Source organism: Ochotona princeps, chromosome X, assembly GCF_030435755.1.
Source record: "Ochotona princeps isolate mOchPri1 chromosome X, mOchPri1.hap1, whole genome shotgun sequence".
Lineage (NCBI taxonomy): Eukaryota > Metazoa > Chordata > Mammalia > Lagomorpha > Ochotonidae > Ochotona > Ochotona princeps.
Window position 1 is genome coordinate 11,745,907 of NC_080865.1, and position 21,679 is coordinate 11,767,585.

Here is a 21,679-nt window from a genome sequence, read left to right on the forward strand (position 1 = left end):
ATCTGGTTTTGTGGTTGCATGGGAGTAAGCCTCTGGGATGCTGTTTCCTGTCCCTGCTAGTCTGCTTCTGGTCCAGCTCCCCATTGATGTGCGTGCAAAATCACTGGAAGATGGCCCAAGTGATTGGGCCCCTGCCATCCACGTGGGAGACCCAGACGGAGTTCCTGGCTCCTGACTTCAGCCTAGCCAAGCCGCCACTAATAGGGTAATATGGGGAACAAACCAGCTGATGGAAGATCTTTAATTCTTGCCTTTCAAAAGATGACAAGGAGAGATGTTTCTAGCACACGGTGTCATTAACAAAAGCCCAAAGCGGAAGAACAACAAAGCCTGATTTGAAAACTGCCAGTGCTTTTTCAGAGGTGGGGGCAAAGAAAGGAATAGTAGAGTCCAGCACCATGGTGTAGTGGGATAATCCTTCCCCTGCAAGTGCCAGGATCCCATATGGGCCCTGGTTCGTGTAACGGCTGCTCTATTTCCCATCCAGCTCCCTGCTCCTGGCCTGGGAAAGCAGTAGAGGTTGGCCCAAAGCCTTGAGACCCTGCATCTGGTGGGAGACCTGGAAGAAGCTCCTGGCTTTGGATCAGCTCAGCTCTGGCTGTTGAGGCCATCTGGGGAGTGAAGCAGTATCTAGAAGATCCATGCCTCTCTCTGTTTCTCCTCTCTGTAAATCTGCCTTTGCAGAAAAAATAAATAAATCTTTTAAAACAAAAAGGGCGGGGGGAGGATGATCGGTGCCCCCCCGACAAAGGCTCTTTAGACCAGGGTAAGAAATTGGATCTCAGATGTCTGTGGAAGGGTAATGCTGCAGCACTACCATAATAGTTGCATCGGGAATTAAAAAAAGCCTGGCTCTGAGGCGAGATCAATTAGATTGTGTGTGTGTGTGTGTGTGTGTTTGAAGAAGAAAATCGGTTAAGAAATAGTGGGTCCAAAACGGAGCTGGAAGTGGACACTGAAAGCCAGCTGCTGTGGGCTGAGGGAGGGATTAGCTCTAAGTGTTTGGGGGAAGTGCTGAGGGGGCTCCTGGGCTGGGCTTTGGGTGAATTATGGAGAGTCAGTGGTCACATTTGGGGCTACCCGACCCTGTCCCTGGTCATTCCTGACTGGATCTTACAAACGCTTGATTCCAGTATAAACAGGGAGACAGGAAGGACAGAAGAAAGCCGAGGTGATCTCTGGAAGGGTTTTTGTGGAGGCTGTAGGCGCCTTTAGCTTCATTTCCTTTTGTTGCACAACAAAAATGTCAATACACATAACATCAACTTGTGTTACATCCCAGCGCAGGGGGATATCGTATTTATTTTCTCGACTTCCTCTGTAAGCTGGTGCTCAAACGGCCAATTAAAACAACCTTTGTGCCAAGAACTGGAGTGCAAGTCCACGGTTAAACCATGCAAACGGGTTAAAAGCAGGAAGCGGAGGGGGCGGGAGTCGTTCGCGCGTCCCTGAGCGTGCACGCCGCGTAGTGTGGAGCACACATTTGCACACATTTGTGGGGGCTGTGGCTAGAGCGGCCACGGGGGCGGGGCCGGAGGTGCACTCGCGAAGGTTCCGGCCTGGCCCCGCCCCTGCGTCCGAGCCCCATGCCCACTCTAGCCCCGCCTTCCGCCCTGGCCCCGCCTCCCGCCCGTCTCTAGGTAACGAGACGGGAGGGGGGCTAAACAGCGCGGCGGCGCGAGGCCGTTCAAGGCGGTGGCCTCGCCTCTCTGACCCTCTGACCCTCCCAAGCTGAGGAACGATGGCCTTGCCGGCGCTACCGGGAAACAACTTCAACCGCGATGTGAGTAGCCTGGAAGTTCGAGGTCGAAGGTCTAGTCCGAGTTTGGGGTTCCAGGCAAAGGAGGAGAGAGGCGGCCTCCTGAGGCCCTTCCCCCAGCTGCCTGTGGTTTTGCGGGTTGTGTACCACGTGAACCAAACTTTACAGAGGTTTCCTCCTTCCTCCCTAATCGCTTGTGGGAACTTCTTGGACAGTTTCATAAGGAGAAGGCTTGGAGATGGCGGGAGGCTCGAAGGATAACTAATGATGTGATAACCGTAATAATGGTTGAGGCTGACGTTTGAGGGAGTCGCGAATGCTGGGTTTTGGTCGCTTTACATACTTATTTTGAGTTGAGCACTTTAAAAATTTACTTATTTGAAAGAAGGCGGTTGGGGGGAGACAGAGACAAGGAGAGAGCTTCTCCATCTGCTGAACCACTTTGAATAGCTCCAACGGCCAGCAGCGGGACAGGCTGAAGCCAGGTGGGCCAGGTTTCCCACGTGGGTGGCTGGGGCCCACCTGCTTCCCCAGGTGCATTAGCAGGGAGCTGAGTAGGAAGTGGAGCCAATTAGGCTACAGTGTCACCTAACCCCCTGAACGGCAGAAGGAAAGTGTCCACAGTAACAGGGCCTGGCCCAAGCAAGGAACGGAAGTCATTTTGCTTTCCCAGGTGAGTGCCAGTGGCTCAGCCACTTGCGCCATCGCTGTCTGCTTCTCAGGGCATGCATTATCAGGAAGCTGGAATCAGGAGCCAAAGCTGGGACTTGACTCTCGTGGTCTGATGTGGGATGCAGGTGGAACAAGTGGCATCTTTGCTGTTTTACTAAATGCCTTTTCCACTTTTTATGTTTTTCATCTGTACTTCTCCAATTGCTAATGAAATTGAGCTTGTTTGCTGTGTTTGGCAGCCATTTGGGTATTCTCTCTCTCTCTCTCTCTTTTAAAGATTTATTTATTTTTATTGGAAAGTCAGATATACAGAGAGGAGAGACAGAGAGGAAGATCTTCCTTCCAATGATTCACTACCCAAGTGGCTGCAACGGCCAGAGCTGTGCTGATCCAAAGCCAGGAGCCGGGAACTTCTTCTGGGTCTCCCACGCGGGTGCAGGGTCTCAAGGTTTTGGGCCGTCCTCCACTGCTTTCCCAGGCCACAAGCAGGGAGCTGGATGGGAAGTGGGGCTACCAGGATTAGAACCGGCGCCCACATAGGACCCCAGTACGTGAAGGTGGAGGATTGACCTGTTGAGACATCACACCAGTCCCCATTTTACATATTCTTAATTTCACATCAAATTAAAAAAAAATTCAGAGATGTGTGATTAAGACTTCCATGTACAATGTCAAAATTCCTGGTTCCCATACCCACCCAACTCCTGACTTTGGCTTCCAGCCAACATGGACCTGGAGAGGTAGCAGGAATGGCTCGGGAAAGTGCATTCCTCCCACCTACATAGGAGACCTGGATTGAGTTCCTGGTTTTTGTGGGTTTGTTTTGTTTTTATTGCAAAGTCAGATTTAAACAGAGAAGCAGATACAGAAGCAAAGATCTTCCTTCTGCTGGTTCACTCCTGAAGTGGCCCCAACGGCTAGAGCTGAGTCGATGAGAAGCCAGGTGCCAGGAGCTTCTCCGGGTCTCCCATGCAAGTGCAGGGTCCCAAGGCTTTGAGCCATCCTCTGCTGCTTTCCCAGGCCTCAAGCAGGCAGCTGGATGGGAAGTGGAGCTGCTGGGATACAAACCAGTGCTCATATGGGATCCTGGCATGTGAAAGTTGAGAATTTAGCCACTAGGCTGTCATGCTGGGCCCCAGTTCCTGGTTTTATCCCCTAGTCAGCTGAGTTCCACCTGAAACTAGGCCTTGGAAGAAGTTGATTTGATGTTAGAGAAAAAGAACAACCACTGAAGTAAGCAGCCATAGAGGTGGCTCTGAGTGATTCTCAAATGCTGACTGCAAGCAGAGCAAAGCAGCATTTCACAGGTGCGTGCAGACAACAGTTCAAGGAAAAGTTCATGAGACAAAATACACTCCTCCTGAGCAAAGCACACTCTCACTTTTAATTTCATTCTATTCAAATATTTTTGTACCTTTTTTTTTCTTTTTTAAAGATGTATTTATTTGGATAGCAAAGTGACAGAGAAACACGAAGACAAGAATAATGTTTTCCATCTGCATCAAACAGTCAGGGTCTGGGCCAAGCTAAAACCAGGATCCAGGAGCTCCATTTATCTTTTTTTCCCTTCTTTTTAAATACTATTGCCATGATTCATTCATTTCCTACCTTATTGTACTTCTGTGAATTAGAATTTGTGTTTCTGAAGGAGCTTTTGCTTCATAAGAAATTATGTAGGCTATTCACAGCACAGTCACTTAAGGTGGTAGCAAGGTAACTTCATCCAAAGCAGAGACAGCCAAGCTCCTCGCTATTGGTAAGAATGAGATTTAGCTCAGCAACGCAACCATCTGTCCAGAAGGCTGCAGAAGGGATGCCCGAGACTCTTAGCTCAGTGCCAATCCAGCACACAAGTTGCTGGGTAAAGACACCATGTGTCTGGAATTCAACTATGACCTTTCCCTAAGGTTTTCAATAGATGCATAGCAAAAGAGTTTTAACATCATCAGTGATACAAATGTTCCCATTTTAGAAGGCACATACTTGTTGTAGCTCAAACCCAAAATTTCAGGTTGCACATCACTGGCTGTGTGCTGCAATCAGTCTACGGCTCATGACTGATAGTTAAGTCAGGGAGAGTCAAGTTCTTTAGCTTCCATGACAAAGCAGTGAAAGTCAGCTCCTGTTACAATTTTAAACCCAAAGAGTAAGTATGTTATCTATAGGAGGCCATACTTTTTCACTTAATAATTTAATTCAGCAAGGGTCAGTCAAAGCAATGGATAGGGTCACATAACTGCTTTCTGGTCGTTCCAGGCCAGAGAACGTCTTAGCTTAGGAAAAACAGTAAGAATAATAGCTATGTGTATTGTAACACTTAACATATTTTCCAACAAAGCTAGTGCAACAATTTTTAAACATATAGTTACCTGGTTTGGGTACACACGGAAACATTTAATAAATACATATCGATTTGTTACTCAGTAGTCCAGGGTATCTAATAAGTGTATTATCGCTCTCTGGTTCTTTCCTCCCCCAGGACAAAATGATAAATAAATAAATAATTTTGCTTTAACTGTATTCATGAGACTATCAGCAGAGGTATCCATAATTGCATGCTTGATTTATGACAAAGGTGACACTTCAGAGAAGTGGACAGTCGCGTTTGCCAAAAATGATCCCGAGCCTACTGAATATCCATATAGGAAAAAACATCTAATTCCTACCTCTTTTCAAACACACACACAGGCTTAGACACAGTGCGCCCCATCTCGTCTAATTACATCTAAACGTGAAACATAAGAACGACAAGTTTTCTAGAAGATAACATGGGAAGTTATCTTTCTGACCTTAGTGGAAGCAGTTATTTCTAAAATAGAAGATACATTGAGAAGTTTGTGGAAAAATGAATTTAAAAGACAAATTTGGGGGCCCGGCGGCGTGGCCTAGCGGCTTAAGTCCTCGCCCTGAACGCCCCGGGATCCCATATGGGCGCCAGTTCTGGTCCCGGCAGCTCCACTTCCCATCCAGCTCCCTGCTTGTGGCCTGGGAAAGCAGTTGAGGACGGCCCAGTGCATTGGGACCCTGCACCCGCGTGGGAGACCTGGAGGAGGTTCCTGGTTCCCAGCTTCGGATCGGCACGCACCGGCCATTGCGGCTCACTTGGGGAGTGAATCATCGGACGGAGGATCTTCCTCTCTGTCTCTCCTCCTCTCTGTATATCTGACTTTGTAATAAAATGAATAGATCTTTAAAAAAAAAAAAGACAAATTTGGGCCCAGTGCAAGTAGCCTAGTGGCTAAAGTGATCGCCTTGCAACCACCAGGATTCCGTATGGGCACTGGTTCATGTTTTGGGTTTCCACTTCCCATTGAGCTCCCTGCTTGTGCCCTGGAAAAGCAGAAGAGGATGGCTCAAAGCCTTGGAATCCTGCACTTGTGTGGGAGAGCTGGAAGAAGTTCTGGGCTCCTGGCTTCGGATCAGTGCAGCTCTGGCTGTTGTAGTCATGGAGGGGGAGCTGTAGTCATTTTGTCACGTACATTGCTGAATTCTGGGAAAAACTTGAGATAAGCATCCATTGATTTCATTTTCAGCTGAGTGTCTGTTAAATAAGAAAGTTTCGCTCTCGGGAGTAAAAAGTTACAAACAGTGAGTAATATTCAGTGCTTTCCTATGACAGGTGGGATAACTGACTCTGATAGGATGTTTGGAACTGGCCGTGCAGTAAATCTTATGCTTAATGTCATAAGAAGTTGCCCAACTGTCTGTCTGAGGTGGTGTGCCACTTCGCATTCTCACCAGCAGTGAATGAGAATTGCGATTCTGAATCCTTGTGAGCCACTGGTTTGATCAGTGTCTTGGATTAGCCATTTTAGTAGGTGTACAAGAGTGTTGCATCTTGATTTGACTTTGATTATTTCCCTGCTGGCTATGATGCTGAACATCTTTTCATCTGCTTATTTGCCATACTATAACTCCTTTGGGGGATTGTCAGGTCCTGTCTTTTATGGAGTTGTTTCCTGCTGAGTCTTGAGGCATTTTAAAAATTTCTAGATGGAAGTCCATGGTTGGATTTGTGAGCGTACAATACTTTCTCCTAGTATGTGTCTTGACTTTGCTTAAAACAAGGCTAGAGGGTGGGCTGGCACTATGGTGTAGTGGGTTAGTCCACTGCTTGCAGCACTGGCTGCTCTACTTCTGATCCAGCTTCCTGCTAATGCGTATGGGAAAGTAGCTGAGCACATCCCAAGTGTTAGTTATTTAAAACAGGTGAAGTTCTTTTTATTTATTTACTTATTATTTTTTTTTTACCAGTACAATGCAGTTTTATTTCAATCTGAAATATATGTTACATTATGATTCAGTACAGATATATTTAACTGGGACAAAATTTCACATATACACGCACACACACCAAAACCAAATTGCCTTCATTACAGGCAATGTACTGTGACGTTTTCTATTCTGTTCTAGTTCTTAATAAGTCATTCTTTCATTGAAGCAGAACTGTGCATGAGTTTAAGTGTACTTCTGAGTTTGATGAATTTCACACAGTACACATGTTCATATAATCAATATTACTTCATTTTACTGTTATTGCTTTATTTTGCATTAAATTCTACCATTTTTAAGTTCATGGACATGAAGCACACTCAGTTTTTATTGTATAACCATGGTCATCATTCACCTCTATGTCTTTTGTCCTCCAGAACTGAAATTCTGTATTCACTGAACAATAATCCCCCAGGTTCCCTGTCCCTTTGTGAGTTTAAATACTCTGAGTAGTATATCATCTGAGTGCAATTATACAATGTCTTCCTTTTGTGGTTAGTTCACTTAGTATAAAATCTTCATGTTGTTACAAGTGTCAGAATTTCCTTCCTTTTAAGGCTCAATAGCACTCCACGGTAAGATTATGCAGCACTGCGCCTGAGCATGTGAAGGCCAGGGCTGGGGGCAGGCTGGTCGAATGGCTGCATGCACTGGCAGGAGCCTCGTAGGGTAGCGAGGGTACACTCAAAACAGGTGAAGTTCTAATTGTTACCTTATTACACGCAACTGATTCCCGCAGCCTGGTTCTTTACCATGAGCCGGAAACACCAGATGCAATGAGGTATTTTAGGAGGTTTATTCTAGTGGGGCAGGAAGGGGGGGGCGGGAGGGGGAGGAAGGTGGGGGGTGGAAGGAGAAGAGAGAGAGAGAGCACGAGCACCTGGGGGCCTTTAAGCCATTCAGGTGAGCCCACAAGGTGTGGGGGGGCGGGGATTGGGAGGGATTGAGGGCAGGCCCCAGGGGATTGGTGCCTGAGACTGTCACAGGTGATTGCCTAAGAATGATTGGTAAGCGGGCAGAGTTGGGAAAGGGGCTGGGAGATTGGGGGTGGGATTCTCGGGTGAAATGTCAGGTTACAACTGATTGATGGACGGCTGGACTGGCGCTAATTTCGTGAGCTGTGAGGAGGATGAAATGGGGCCGGGTCCAGGGTGGGATATTCGAATAACTCCTTATACCAAGTATTTGGGCTCCTGCACCCAAGTGGGAGACCTGGAAGAAAATTCTGGGTCCTAGTTTTGCCATTGGTCTATTTAGGGTGTGAATCAGCAGATGGAAGATCTCTCTGTTTCTCCCTCTTTCTGTAACTCTGCCTTTCACATTACTAAAATACGCCTTTAAAGAAAAACAAGACTAGAAAACATGTGTCTAGTTTTAAAGGTAAACTACTACATGAGTTAAAACATTTGCAGTGAATATTAAGGATTATAGGGATTTTATTTAACTTTTTTGATTTTATATTTATGTGTTACTTATACTGAACACTTTGATTCACAGGGGCTTTAGCATAATTCTTGATTTATCTTGCCATATGTGTAATATCTATGGTATTAACAAATTGAGTCATAAAAATAGTTTAAGACTTTTTTGCTGTTTGTTTTATGGTATATTCCATTGGAAATGTATTGCCAAATTGCTGAGGTTTGATTTCATTCCATGATGGCTGGCAGTTATAGTTACCAACTCAGTGTCTAGCAGTTAACATGCTAGTTAAGATATCCATATTTCGAACACATCAGAGTGCCTGGGTCCCATGCACCACTCCAACCCCGAACCCAGCTTCCTACTAATGCAACCCCAGGAATCAGTGATAATGTCTCAAGTGATTGGGTTGCTGCCACACCTGTGGGAGGCTTGCATTGAGTTCACAAGTCCTAGTTTTGGTCTTCCACCCGTTACCAAGTTACTGTTTTTGGTGAGTGAACTAGCAGATGAGAACTCTCTCTTAAACAAATGGAATTCTGTCCCTTCATTTCCAGTATTTATTAACATGCCTTCAAAAGTGAATGTTTCTCAGGTTAGATCACTTTCTGAAACTGCTGTGCATGCCTACAGAAGGACATGCTATTTCCTTGGCATTCCTATATGTAAATTTGAAGTTCGGAAATTAGAGTCACTTTGCCTATTTAGGAATCAAGCACCTAACCTGGAGCACTGTACATTCATAGCAATTTCAGGTTTAGACAGTAGCTGATGAATGTTATAAGGGACCCTTTTTATCTTTGTGTTCTGTCATCTCTGGAATATTAGCTTTCCTTTGTGAGGCTAATGACCTCATCATTGCAAAATGGTTGCCTTCATTTCAGTGATCACCACTACTCAACATTGTTCCTAACAAATAGGACAGAGGAAGAGGACATGGCTCTTCTTCTATCAGAAAACAATATGTTTGTTCCCAGGAACCCTGCAGTAGGTTCCCTCCTTCCAGCTTGTGTGTTACAGTCAAGCCACGTAGCTATCCTTTGCTCCAAGGGTGCTTGATGATGTTTTGGCCTTTTTTTGGAAAATGAAAATGCAAGAGGAGGTTAATAATGACTGTTGAAGACCAATAAATGTCATGTACCACCCTAGCTACAGAATCAGTACTGTACTTTCTTCAGCTGTAGTATTCTATTTTTTTTTAAATCTTTTGTTGGGGCCAGCTTAATGGCACAGTGGGTTCAACTGCTACCTGCAACATTGGTATCTAATTGGAGCGCTGGTTCAAGTCCCTGCTGCTCTGCTTCCAGTCAAGCTCCCTGCTAATGCACCAGGAAAAACAATGGAAGATGGCTCAAGTGCTTGCGCCTCAGCACCCATGTAGGAAACTCGGGTGTAGTTCTAGGCTCTTGGCTTCAGCCTGGCTCAACCCTGGCCATTGTCACCATTTGGGGAGTGAATAAGCAGATAAAAGATACTCTTTCCTATCTCTCCGTTCCTCACTTCCTCTCTCTTCCTCTCTGTGAGTCGGCCTCTCAGATAGTAAATAAATCTTAATTGTTGTGTTATGTAAGTAACACATGAGGATATCATAAAGATTCCAACAATAGAGACTGGCCTTATGGTGCAGATGGACAAGCTTCTGCTTGTGACTCTAGCATTTCATATTAGAATGCCTGGTTGGAGTCCTGGCTGCTCTGCTGCTAATCCAACTGCCTGCTAATGTACCCGTGAAGGCTGCAGAAGTTGTCTCTAGTGCGCTTGGGCTTCTGTCATCCACAAAGGAGACCTGAACAGAGTTCTAGGCTACTGGCTTTGGCCTGGCATGGACTGAACATTGCAGGCATTTGCAGAGTGAACTAGCAGATGGAAGATTTCTCTCTGTTTCTCTCTGTGTGTCACTCTTCCTTTCAATTAAAATAAATCTTAAAAAGATTCCAGGGCCTGGTGTGGTAGCTTAGTGGCTAAGTCCTCACCTTGCATTCACCAGGATTCCATATGGGCGCTGGTTTGTGTCCCCGTTGCTCCACTACCCATCCAGCTCTGTGTGTCTCCTTCTCTCTGTAAATCTGACTTTCCAATAAAAATAAATAAATCTTATAAAAAGAAAGATTCTAACAGCATTAGAGAGAGAGAATGAAAGAGCACATGCAAGTGCTCCTGTCTGCTGGTTCACTCCCCTGAAAGCCTGCTGTGATTATTGAAGGGAGGCACTGCAGATTCAATCCAGGTCTCTCCCCAGGAGTGGCAAGAACCCGATTACTTCAACAGTCACTGCTGCCTCTCAGGATCTGAATTAGCAGGAAACTGAGGTTAGCTGGAGCTGGGTTGAAACCCAGGTAACTCTGATGTGGGATGCAGGCATCCTAAGCAGCATACTAACACCTAAGCCAAGGGCCCCAAATCTTCTTTTCCATAGTGGAGAACACCAAGCCTAACATTCTGGTTAAACTAGCATGCTTACTTCCCATTCTTTGAATCACTCTGGGCTTTCCCATTCAATCATTTTATTTGTCCCCCTCCCTAACAGCATTCTCATGTCTCTCTATCCCATTTAGATTCTAGGCTTCTCTGAAAATTTGGTTGTGATTCCCCTTCCTCATTAAAACTTTACTTGATCATCTTATTACTGAAAGTTCAGTCCTTGCCAGTGGTGCTGAGTCAAAATAATGTGGGCAAGGTTTGAAAACAAAGGAAAGTTTAATCTGTCAACAAAGAAGGAGGTACTTGATTTACATCTCTAGAACTACCATTCTGCATTTGAATGAGGCTAGAAAGGGGGAGCTGGGAATAAGGGAATCAAAGAATAGGGGCATTGCTTGTTGACCTCTGGCCAGGTGATAAGGGCTGATTGGAGTCATGATGGTTATTTGGTCCAGTTAATGTGTTTGGCTTGTATCTAAGTTCCAAGTTGACTAGCACTGCTGTATTTCTCAGGGAATTTTTGAGATGGCCAAATGGGCTTCACTATTTTCTGCCCTGGGCCTGTAATTTCTCTGCCCAGACATGGAACTCCCCTAAATAAAATCACATGAGACTATACAGGTCATTGTGGTAATATCTACTGGAAAAGCAAACGACCTCCTAAGTCTGGTGATTAGAAACTTACTGGGTCGGCTTTCCCACCGCCTCAGTTCAGTGAGTTAGCTTCAGTGCTTCCAAAAGGCGGGGTAAGGACAACTTGAGGCTAAGGGAGGAAGGCTGGGAAATGGACCTGTTGATATCTAGCATCTTCATTCAAGGTACTCTTTGGGGACTTGATTTCAGGCTCAGCTTTCAGGCTCAGCAAGAACCATCATACTTAGCCCTTCCTGTTGCTATGTAGAGAATAGAGGTTTATTTTGTTCACAGTTCTGGAGTCCATGAAGTCCAAGAGTAGGGCACTAACATCTGGTGAAGACCTTGCTGCTTCCTGATATGGTGAAAGGCATCGCATGGCTGGAAAGAGCAGCACACTCTCAGACTTGTCTTCTTAGAAAGCCACTAAGGCCAGTGTGGTGGCCCTGCCCCAGAGTCTCATCTAAACCTGATTACCTCTCCAAAGCCCTGACTCCAAATAAAATGTAAGCATGTAACTTTGGGGATTGCATTTCTAACACAATAAATTATAGGGGAATATATTGAAACCGTAGCACCATCTCTCTCCCTAACCCTGAAAGCTTTTATTGTTCAAACCCTTCATTTGTGACCTTATTTCCCTGGTTGTATTTCTGCGTTCTTTATGTGTGATCATGACAGTCCTCAGCTGACTGCAAAACCATTTGATTGCTTTTTTGGGTTGCCCTATGTTCTCAGTGACTTATACAAGGCGAGCCCTTCGTAGATCTCTATTTGTCACTTGCAGCAACTGTGGTTAAAACCTACCAGGGAGATTCTTCTCTGAAATTTGCCCCTCGCTTATGTCTTCCACTGCTGCTGTGTAATAAAATAATTCTTATTTTAGCAACAGTGAATATAAAGAAGAAAGTCATTTGATTTAGTGGCTTATATAAGCTATAAGGCTGTTAGGGTGTATGGCTTATACTAAGGGACCAGGGCAGCATGAAGATGTCACAATGCAAGTTGTGACTCAAAGCCTCCCTGTGGCCCATTGTGCTGTGCTGAGGGGCATTTCTCTCTTCAGTTTAGTTTTTTTTTTTTCCAAAAGCAGCAGATTTTTCTGTTTGTATACATCAGGCAGGACAAATAGGATTCCAGACATGCTGATAGTATAAAAGTAAAGAAATTTTTGGGCCATTTCCTGGGATGTTTATTCTGTTCCTGAAGGTACAGAGCAAACTTCTTGGAGAATGGGATTCCTTAAAACAAAATAAAGTGAGAACTGAGTAATTTTTAAAAATTTTAATTTTTGATGATTTTTACATAGATGATCAGGTGCAAAGGGTCAAGGGCTATAAGTGGGTGAGACCATTATTTCCACATTCTTTTTTTTCCCTCCTGCCTCTGGGGTAGTGGGGGAGACAAGAGGAGAAGCCACATCCAGCCTCCCAAATGCCTCTGTACCCTGGGATTGAGGACAGCCACCTGACGCCATGCCAGAGTCCCCAGTGTGGGGCGAGCTCCAAGGGTCCTGCTCAAGATAGTTTCACAGTTCTGAATTACTGCTGATCTTGCCACTCCAAGCACGATGAAATCTTGACATAATTCTTGACATGAAAAAGTTAACATAGTTCACCTTAGAGTCTTCATTTGCCCAGATATTTACTGCCAACACTTGGTTGCGGTAGTTGATCAGTTTGTTCTGTCCTCCGTCCTCTGTTCTGGTACCAGGTGTTCTCTGCAGGCTCCAATGTACTGCCATATTCCCCATGTGTACCTGGATATGCTGTCTACTGCTCCGTCTAAGCCACTGAGGAAACCTAGGTCTGACACATGCACTCCACCATCAGACCATTGAGCCTACAATTTTCTCCATGGTTGGGCTCTGAGTCCATTGATTCAGTTGGGAGGATCCCCACAAAGACTTCATCTGAGGTGATCTCAGATCTTATTCTTGTGTGTGTTTGCCAAACAGGGTCTGACACAGTCTGATGCACACACTGATAGTTGCAATTGCTGGGTCAGTTCTGTCTCCAGCCCTGTCTTTTATGCAAATCAATGAGTGTTGGAATCCATCCTGATCCTGCCCACTGTACACTCGGCCCTCAGAGTGACCCACAATAACCTCCACTAGGCCTGTTCTCTGCCCGGTTCCCGTGCTTGCCAGTATGTACAGTAGACTGGTTCAATCTATCCCCATCCTGTTCAGCTCTCATACATGTCAGTAGGCACTGAAGCCCGGTTCAACCAAACTAACCCCACTATCCAGCCCATACACCTGCTGGCAGGTGCCACTCTCTGTGTAGCCATGCTGCCCTAGACCTGGTTCTCATGCTCACCAGAGTGGCAACTCAAGAGGGCAGTGCCACTATTTCCCTAAGGGGCACACTCTCACTCCTGGATTTTGCGCTCTCCACGTGGGTCTGCAGTTTAACTTGACAGAATTTGCCTCCGGGGCCAGCATCTGCCAGCTGAAGCTTTGGCAAAGCCCAACCAACCCACACCCACTCTGGTTTGTATATGCACCTGTAGGAACAGTCAACCCAGCCTGGCTTTCCCCTGATTCAGCTTACATGCAGGGCAACAGGTATTGTGGCCATGCCCGGCCTGGTCTGCCTCCATCGCAGTCTCATGCTATCCAGTGGGAGTGGTGGTACAGCAGGGGAGCCCCCACGCAACCCTCCTACTGTGTTCAGCCCCTCCCTGAGAGGTTTCACTTGTGCTGGTTGGGTGCTGCGGCCCAGTCTGGTATGACCTGCCTCACCTCCACATTTGACAGTGGGTGTTACAGCCTGGCCTGGCCTGGCCATCCTCCAATTCCAGCTCATGCTGGTGGGGACTACAGCTTAGCCCAGCCCAGCCCAGTGATATGAACTGGCCCAGCCTGGTTTGCCCTCGACCTGAGCCAAATACATGCCATTGGGTATCATTACTTGGCCTGCTCTAGACTGTTCCTTGTCTTGGTTCTTGTTCTTACCTGCAGGGACTATGTCCCAACAGAAGAGTTCTCCAAGCTGCTCCATCAGAAACTTTCCCAATGCTAGATCTTATGCCCATGGGCCAGCCCTACTTGGTCCACCTCCTGTCCTAAGAGGAATAGTGGCCTTTCCTGACCAGCCCTCACCCATTCCAGTTTTTACTGTTGGGTGTTATAACCCAACCAAGCCTGGCCCACACCCAGACAGCTCACACATGGCTTAGCAGGGGCAGATACCTAGCCCAGCTTGTCCTATACCTACTCTGGTTCTCACAAGCACCAAGGAGTGCTTTGTGTGACCAGTCTGGTGCATCCCAGACCCAGTCCACATTTGTGCCGAGGGACACTGCAGCCATGTCCAGACCAGACAGTAGCCCCTCCTCTGTCCCTCACATCTGCTCAGTGGAACTACAGCCCAGCCAGGGTGTCCCCTTAGCTCCTTGACCAGGCTTGTTCCAAGCCATAGGTCTTACATGTGCCAGTGGTTGCTCTCCTCACCTGTCTTAGCCTTTGTCTTGGCTGCTGCAGCCTGGCCTGACCTGGCCTGCCCCTAGTTCGAACTCTCACTGGCAGGTGTTGGCACCTGGCCTTACTCAGTCTGTTCCCATCCTTGGCTCATGCAAACCAGCAGGTGTGGCAGCCTAGCCCGCATGACCTGTGTTCTAGCCTGATTTCTGCACTTGCCGGTGGGTTAAGGTTCACTTGGCCCTGCCCAGTATGCCTGCTTCCAAAACCAACCCACCCATTAACCAATGGCTGGAGTTACCATGCCCAACTTACCCTACCCCCAGGCCTGGACCAGAGGGAGTTATGACCCACCAGAGGGAGTTATGGCCCACCAAGAGGGAGTTATGACCCACCAAGAGGGAGTTATGACCCACCAGAAGGAGTTTCCCAGGTTCCCCCACTTGGTCCACTCCCAGACCCAGATCTTACATGTGATAGCAGGTGCTAGGCCCTTTCCCCGGCATAGCTTGCCCCTCCATCTTGGCCTTTATATGAGCTGGTGGCTGTTGCGACCTGGTCTGCCTCACATCCTGTTTTAGGATGCACATGCAGGTGCTGTATCCTGGGCCTCTCCAGCCTATTCTCAGCTCTAGTACTTGTTGAGTGTTGGTAGATTCCATGATCACACCTAGTTCAACCCATCTCTTGAGCTAACCAGCAGGGCTTGTATTATACCACAGGGTAGGCCCACTTGTCCCCTGCAGAAGCTACCCCTGGACCTGGTTCTCTGGTGTTCTGGTTAGTGTCATGGCCCTGCCTAATGTGACCTGTCCCCTCTTCTGACACTCAGTCAGGTACTGGGATCTAGCACTGCTAGACAGGCCCCTAGCCCTAGCTTTTGTGTGGTCTGGCATGTAGCGGTCAGCAATGTTCTGCACTAACAAGCCCATTTCAGGACTCCCATATGGGTTGATAATCAGTCTGACCCATACAGATCCTCCAGTCTCTCCCCTCCAAATCACCAGGTCTCAGTCCCCTTGCTTACCTGCAAGTACAGTAGTCCTGTTGGGTGTCTCTCAGGGTTCATTCCTCACCTATGTGTACAATGGCCTTATCCATGAATGTCCCTAGGCAGTAATTCCTCAACCCCAAGTCCCTAGAGTTTGTGGGCGGGTGGCCAGTGGGCGGAGCCCAGCGCTGATAGATGCACTGGCCACCCGAGCTAAGATGATGCTGGCTGCTTTTAAAGCAGTTGGGCCAGGCTGCGCTCCCCACCCTTTTGCCAAAAGCGTCCAATGGAGTGGAGGTTCCGGTTCACATGCCTGGCCCGAGAGCTGAGTATTTTAAATCCTTTATACTCAGGCCCCAGGATACTCAAATTCCACCTGACAGTATCAACTGTGGCAGTGACCCGCTAGACCAGTTGAAGGCTAAACAAATTCTTGGCTTTCCTAATGATGTATTTGGCAAGACTGAAAACTCTGTGCCTAGATCTAGATCCTAAAGATTTTTTCTGTGATTCTTATTGTTTTAATAAATGTTTTATAGTCTCATGCTTTATTTTATTTTAAAATCTGTGATCCATTTCAGGTTAATTTTTGTATAAGGTGTGTGTTTAGGTCATGATTTTCAGATCTCTAGATGCCCAACTGCTCTGGCACCATCCCTTGGAAAGGCTCTCCTTCCATTGAATTGTCTTTGTATCTCTGTAAAACCGTTGAGTATACATTTAGGTGTGTCTCTTCTAGTTTAACTATTTTGTTCCATGGATCTGGTTGATCAATTGAATTTCTGTAGCTTTATAGTAAATTTAATTATCAGGGCAGTGACTCCTTCCACTAGATTTTTCTTTGTCAAGATGGTTCTTTGTCTTTATTTTTCCCAAGTGTAAATAAAATTACCCTTTACATCACTTAATTCTTATGTTGTTAAAAAAAAGAAAGCAACTCTAATGAACAGCCCTTGCAGATTGCATGCACTAGCTGGGTTTTCTGCTCTAAGTAATGGAATACCTGAACAACAGAGGCTTAAGTAAGTAAGGATTCATTTTTCCCCCACAAAACGGGAAGTATGGAGGTAGGTGACTGCTAGCAGATATTTGGAAGCTCAGTGTATTTCAGGTGACATCTCTGCAGTCCTCCCCACTGTCCTGCCCACCATCCTGATGTAGCTGCTGTAGCTCCAGTCATCATGTATACCTCTGAAGGCAAGAAGAGTTTAAGTAGGGGTAGCATCATCTCTGTCTATCTCTGGCCTCAAAAGGACAAAGAAGTTTTACTGTAATCCCAAAAGCTTCTGAAAAAGAGGCTGAGGAAATGAATGTAGTAGTGAGTTCTTCCTGGAATTTTTAAGTGGAGAGCAGCAAAGGAGAAGGAATTTGGCAATGGATTTACTATGAGCCCGTGATTTTAACTGGCTTTAGAGGAAGGTTTTAGAATTATCTTTATTGATTGGCAACTTGAGTTGAATTATTTAGAGAAAAAAAAACAAGTGTTGGGTGGGGGGAGAATCCCCGATTCTATGTAATTACAACACAATGTAATTAATGAATAAATTTAATTAAAAAAACAAAAAACAAAAAAAAAAAAACAAGTGTTGTGGGGAAGTTCAGCACATCTCTCTAGGTCTTATTGATTTCCATTTTATTTTCTACTCTACTGATTTGAATAGTTTTTAAATGTATAAAATCAATCTTGTATTACATTGATGACTCTGAATTACAAGTACAATGTTTTTCCAAAGTTAAGTTTGGAAAGAGAGGAAAATTGGCTTGAAAATTGTTTGAGGTTTTCTGTGGTGTGAATTTTTTTTTCACTTTTGGAGTTACTTTTTGGATGATTTAACTTTATTAGCAAGAAATGATAGCCTTCTCACTCTTAAGGTCTGGAGCCCTAAAATCCCACTAGCTGCTGTCAGTTGTGTTGTTATTTTCTCTGGGAGGTTCACAGTATCTGTTGAATGACTTCTTTTCCCTCAAAGGACAGAGAAGAGAAAACAAATTCATGAAATAAATATGATAGGGAAGAATAAAAACTCATTTTATTCTTTATGAAATAGAAGTGGAAGAGTCTCTGGCCTCAGCAGGAAGAGTTATCTAAGGAGATAGCTTTAGATAATTTGATCCTAAATTTCATATTAACCTCAAAAACTAATTGGAAAAATAAATGGTGTTAGAAAGTGGTTAAGAAATCGCATTTATTTTTAACATGTTGACTGCTCAATACCATGTCAATTAATTCCATAACGATGTTAATTGTTGCAGATGGTATGTTAGTGCTTTTATTTGACCGGGATGATACTCTGCTGACTCTGCCCTCAGACCAGAGGGTCTTCCCAATAAGTAGTTGGACTTGACTGGACTATAAGATGTTGGACTCTATGCTTGGCATATACTTGCAAAGAGGGAATTTCAACTGAACTTGAACTATGGTTATGCAACAAGGTGGAGGAACCCACCATGGGGGGAGGGTGGGGAGAGAATCCCAGATTCTGTGTAATTACAACACAATGTAATTAATGAATAAATTTAATAAAAAATAAATGGTGTTAATATGTATTGAAATACCAGATGACAACTGTCTTTGATCTCCAACTTTCCAGTAACAACTGGTAGCTATAGATGTGTTTCTGCGGATGTGTCTTCTAATCCTTGCTCTGCTTCTTAAGGCATTGAGTCTAGATCCAAATGCTCTGATTTCTTTGTTCCATTTCAAGTCCCAAGAAGTCAGTTTTGCTATTAGATTTGTCCAAAACAAAAGTAGAAGCTCAACCCTGATGGCTTCAACAGGGGAAGTCTGTTACTTTTCTCTAAGAGTAGGAAGAATGTGAGGTGCAACCGTTAGAGGACGAGGTTGCACACTTGGATTCACCAGTTAAATGGAATGACCTTAGGAAAATGACTTCAACTCTGTGTGTCTCAGAATCAAAATGAGGATAATGATAGCACATACTCAGAGATTTTCTTTGAGGATTAAGAGATTAATGCTTCTAAAATGTTTAGAATAGAGCTAAAGTTGTTAGCTGTTATGGTAACAGGAATTACATTTTGCATCTGCACAGGTGGGTTTCTAGGCATGGTGATCCCAGTGAGCTGTTGGGTCCTTCCCAAGCTCCTTGTCTTCCTCTACTTGCCTTTGCCTTTGGTTGTCAGATTTTGCGAGGCAGCCTAAAGTAACAAGAGACTCTGGGATGCTAGAGCTCTGACAGGGAGGTGACCAATGAATCAACAAAGCTGGCTGCTATTATCTGTAGCCCGTTTCTGAGTTGGAATTAGCGTATGGTTTCTCTAGTGGCTCTGACAACTTGCTGATTATTCATTAATCAATTCAAATATGTGATGAAACTAAGAAGTAAAGGAAGGGTGGTGATACAGCTGTTAATGTAATGTGAACCAATGAGAAACTGATGCCTTTTACAACCACAATATCATAAGAACAATGGGAACCAGGAAATTGAGATGCCAGGGAGCATTGATTTGGGGGTAGTTTATGTCTATGTTTATCATTTGCTAATATTTCTGTTTAATTTCCTGGGACAGACCCTGCGCCCCACGTCACAGTCATTAGTGCAATGGGCAGTTGTCTTTGTGATCCTAGAAGATATAAAGGGAGATTTCAAGTTTGTATACTCTGTGTGTGGTGTGTGTGTGTATTGGGGAGCACCATATTTTTAATAGGTGCCATATGAACTGTTGTATCAATTAAAGCCATAAGCAATTCATTTATAATATGAAATTTTGAATTCAATATTTTAGGTGAATGCTTCAATAGAGCAAACATGGAATTTTGTATGTTCTGCTGATTAGAGTAACAATGCAAATTGGCATTACTGACCTTTTAAAGAGTTTTTTTTTGTTGTTGTTGTTACTTTGAATGTGTGAATTCATGACTCAGAAGCCAAGAATTGTAGGGAGGTTTTAGTAATCATTTCTTTCATGTTCAGAATATTCTTTAAAAAGATTAAATTTGGCTTATTCAGCAAGGAATTAGGAAATATGAGTATTTCAAAAAAGCTCATGGAAAAAATGAAGTGAAAAGATAAGGCACGTTTTCTGAAACCGTTTGAAGACTCCTTGTTTTAAGACACATAGACCATTTAATACATGCTTTATTTTACATGTTTGTTTAATTTTTGAAAGGCAGAGAGGAAAAGAGAGAGTGATTCACCTTCCACCTGCTGGTTCACCTCCTAAAGGACCTTTGTGGGCATTTAGGGGAGTGTATCAGCAGATGGGAGCACTCTTTAGCTGTCTGTCTCTTTACCTGTTGAAAGAAAGGAAGAAAGAAGGAAGGAAATGTTCTTCAAAATAAGAAATAGCAGAAATGAGGCACCTCGTAACATGTAATTCAAGTATTTGATTTTGCTGTTTAAGGTTTGCTATGGGTTGATTTCCTCATCAACTTTTCCAGCTTTAGTTTCTAATGCTGGTGGATCTAGCTGGGTCTAGTTCCAGTCCTTCAACATGTTCTGATATCTTTTGTTTGACTTGGCTCAGACAAACTCAGTGCATTCTTTAAGGCTCACTGTAAGACCGCAGTGCTGTGTGAATTTGTCTGTGACTTCTGCTACTCCATAGGATAATTCTTTGCATTTTTGTAGCCCAAATCCATATGCATAAAATCTGCCATTTGCTATAGTGGGTTGCCAAAAAAATTAATCTTCAAAATGACTGATGGTGTGGGTAAGTTCAAGAATTATTGACTATGTAGCTGTCAGGTTGTGTGCTAGATATTGAATGAAAAATTAGACAAACTGGTCCTGCTTTCACAGAACTAAGAAAAAACAGTGTTAAAAGTGACTTTTGCCTGAGGAACAGAAGTGAGATAATGCATGCATATTCATTCAACAAATATTATTATGATCCATAACGTCATGAAGGGGAGACAGTTTTACAAAATGACTTAGATATAGAAAATTAAATCATATAAAATGTTCACTAAATTAATTATAGAAATGTTCTATAAAATCTGCTTATGAGAGAGGAAATATTAGCTCTCATATTGGTTACTAAGGGGATAAATAGTACTTGGTCCTTTTGTATTGGCGCTCCAGTTCAGTTCTCTGTAAAAGCCAATTGCATGATGTTATCCTTAAGAAAATAATGAATACCGTCAGGTACACTCACCTGTTCCCTTCAGTGCTAATGATTGCTGTATGAAACATCTATCATTATTTTTAGTATAGAGAGGGCAAAGCCAGAGGCTTCTAGATAAATAAAATAACTGCTGTAGAATCGCATGGCCCATAAATGGCAAAGCTAGAAGGGGAATGTCAGGCTTCCTATACCACATCTCTTCCTCTACCCTTCCTGGTTCCAAGTTTATGCCATAACTCCCTGGTTCCATTCTCAGTTTCCCAGAATTCCAAGTGAATATATTTTATTAAAAGGGTCTAAGTCAGACAGTATGGATTATAGACCAGGTGATTATATCTGATTACTTGGAGCTAATCCAGTGTGTGTTCTAGCGATTCACCAGATCCTTAACTGAACATGTACTGTGTGCCAGGCCCTATAGTCAACATTCTCAGGAAGTGTAAGTCTAGTATCAAATACAAGGTTATCAACAGATCACTATAATATAGTATGCCAAGTAGAGTGATGACTGTAGGAATTACGGGCAAACAGATGGAGCTCCTTTGTTGAATAAATGATCAGAATGAATATTTTGAGTTCCCTTGTTTCTGTCAGTACCACTAGTACATTTTTCAGAGTCTCATCTGTTGTTTAACAGATATATATTTGTGTAAGTGTAGGATGTTCTGAGCACTGTGTCTGGTCTCGGTTATATAGCTGGGGCAGCAGTCAGGGGATAACCAGCGAGTAAATAAATTGTTAAAGGCTAAGTCACTGTCAAGAGTTTATTTGAAGATCTGTGCAGGAACAGAATGTTCTGCCTCTAGCCGTCAGAAGAGACTTCAAGAGAAGATAATGTTTAGACCTTCTTATATTTATTTCTTATAATTTTCTGAGCTTGGGTTATTTTAAGAGAATTATAAATACGACAAACTCAAGAGTTTGACTTGCCATTCCTACCCAGAGCTATTCAAAGAGCCATATGGTTCACAAGATATTTCTGTCCCTGTGACTGTCAAAC

General features: G+C 44.2%; 1 protein-coding gene across 1 annotated transcript in view; it reads left to right on the forward strand.

Moving 5' to 3' along the window:
- Nucleotides 1-1,629: 1,629 nt before the first annotated feature.
- EFHC2 (EF-hand domain containing 2) overlaps nucleotides 1,630-21,679 on the forward strand; it is a 171,121-nt gene continuing 151,071 nt past the window's right edge. Inside the window, exon 1 of the mRNA XM_058658995.1 lies at nucleotides 1,630-1,783. Coding sequence (XP_058514978.1) covers nucleotides 1,742-1,783 — 42 coding nt within the window. The 5' untranslated portion in view covers nucleotides 1,630-1,741. The remainder of the gene's footprint in view (nucleotides 1,784-21,679) is intronic.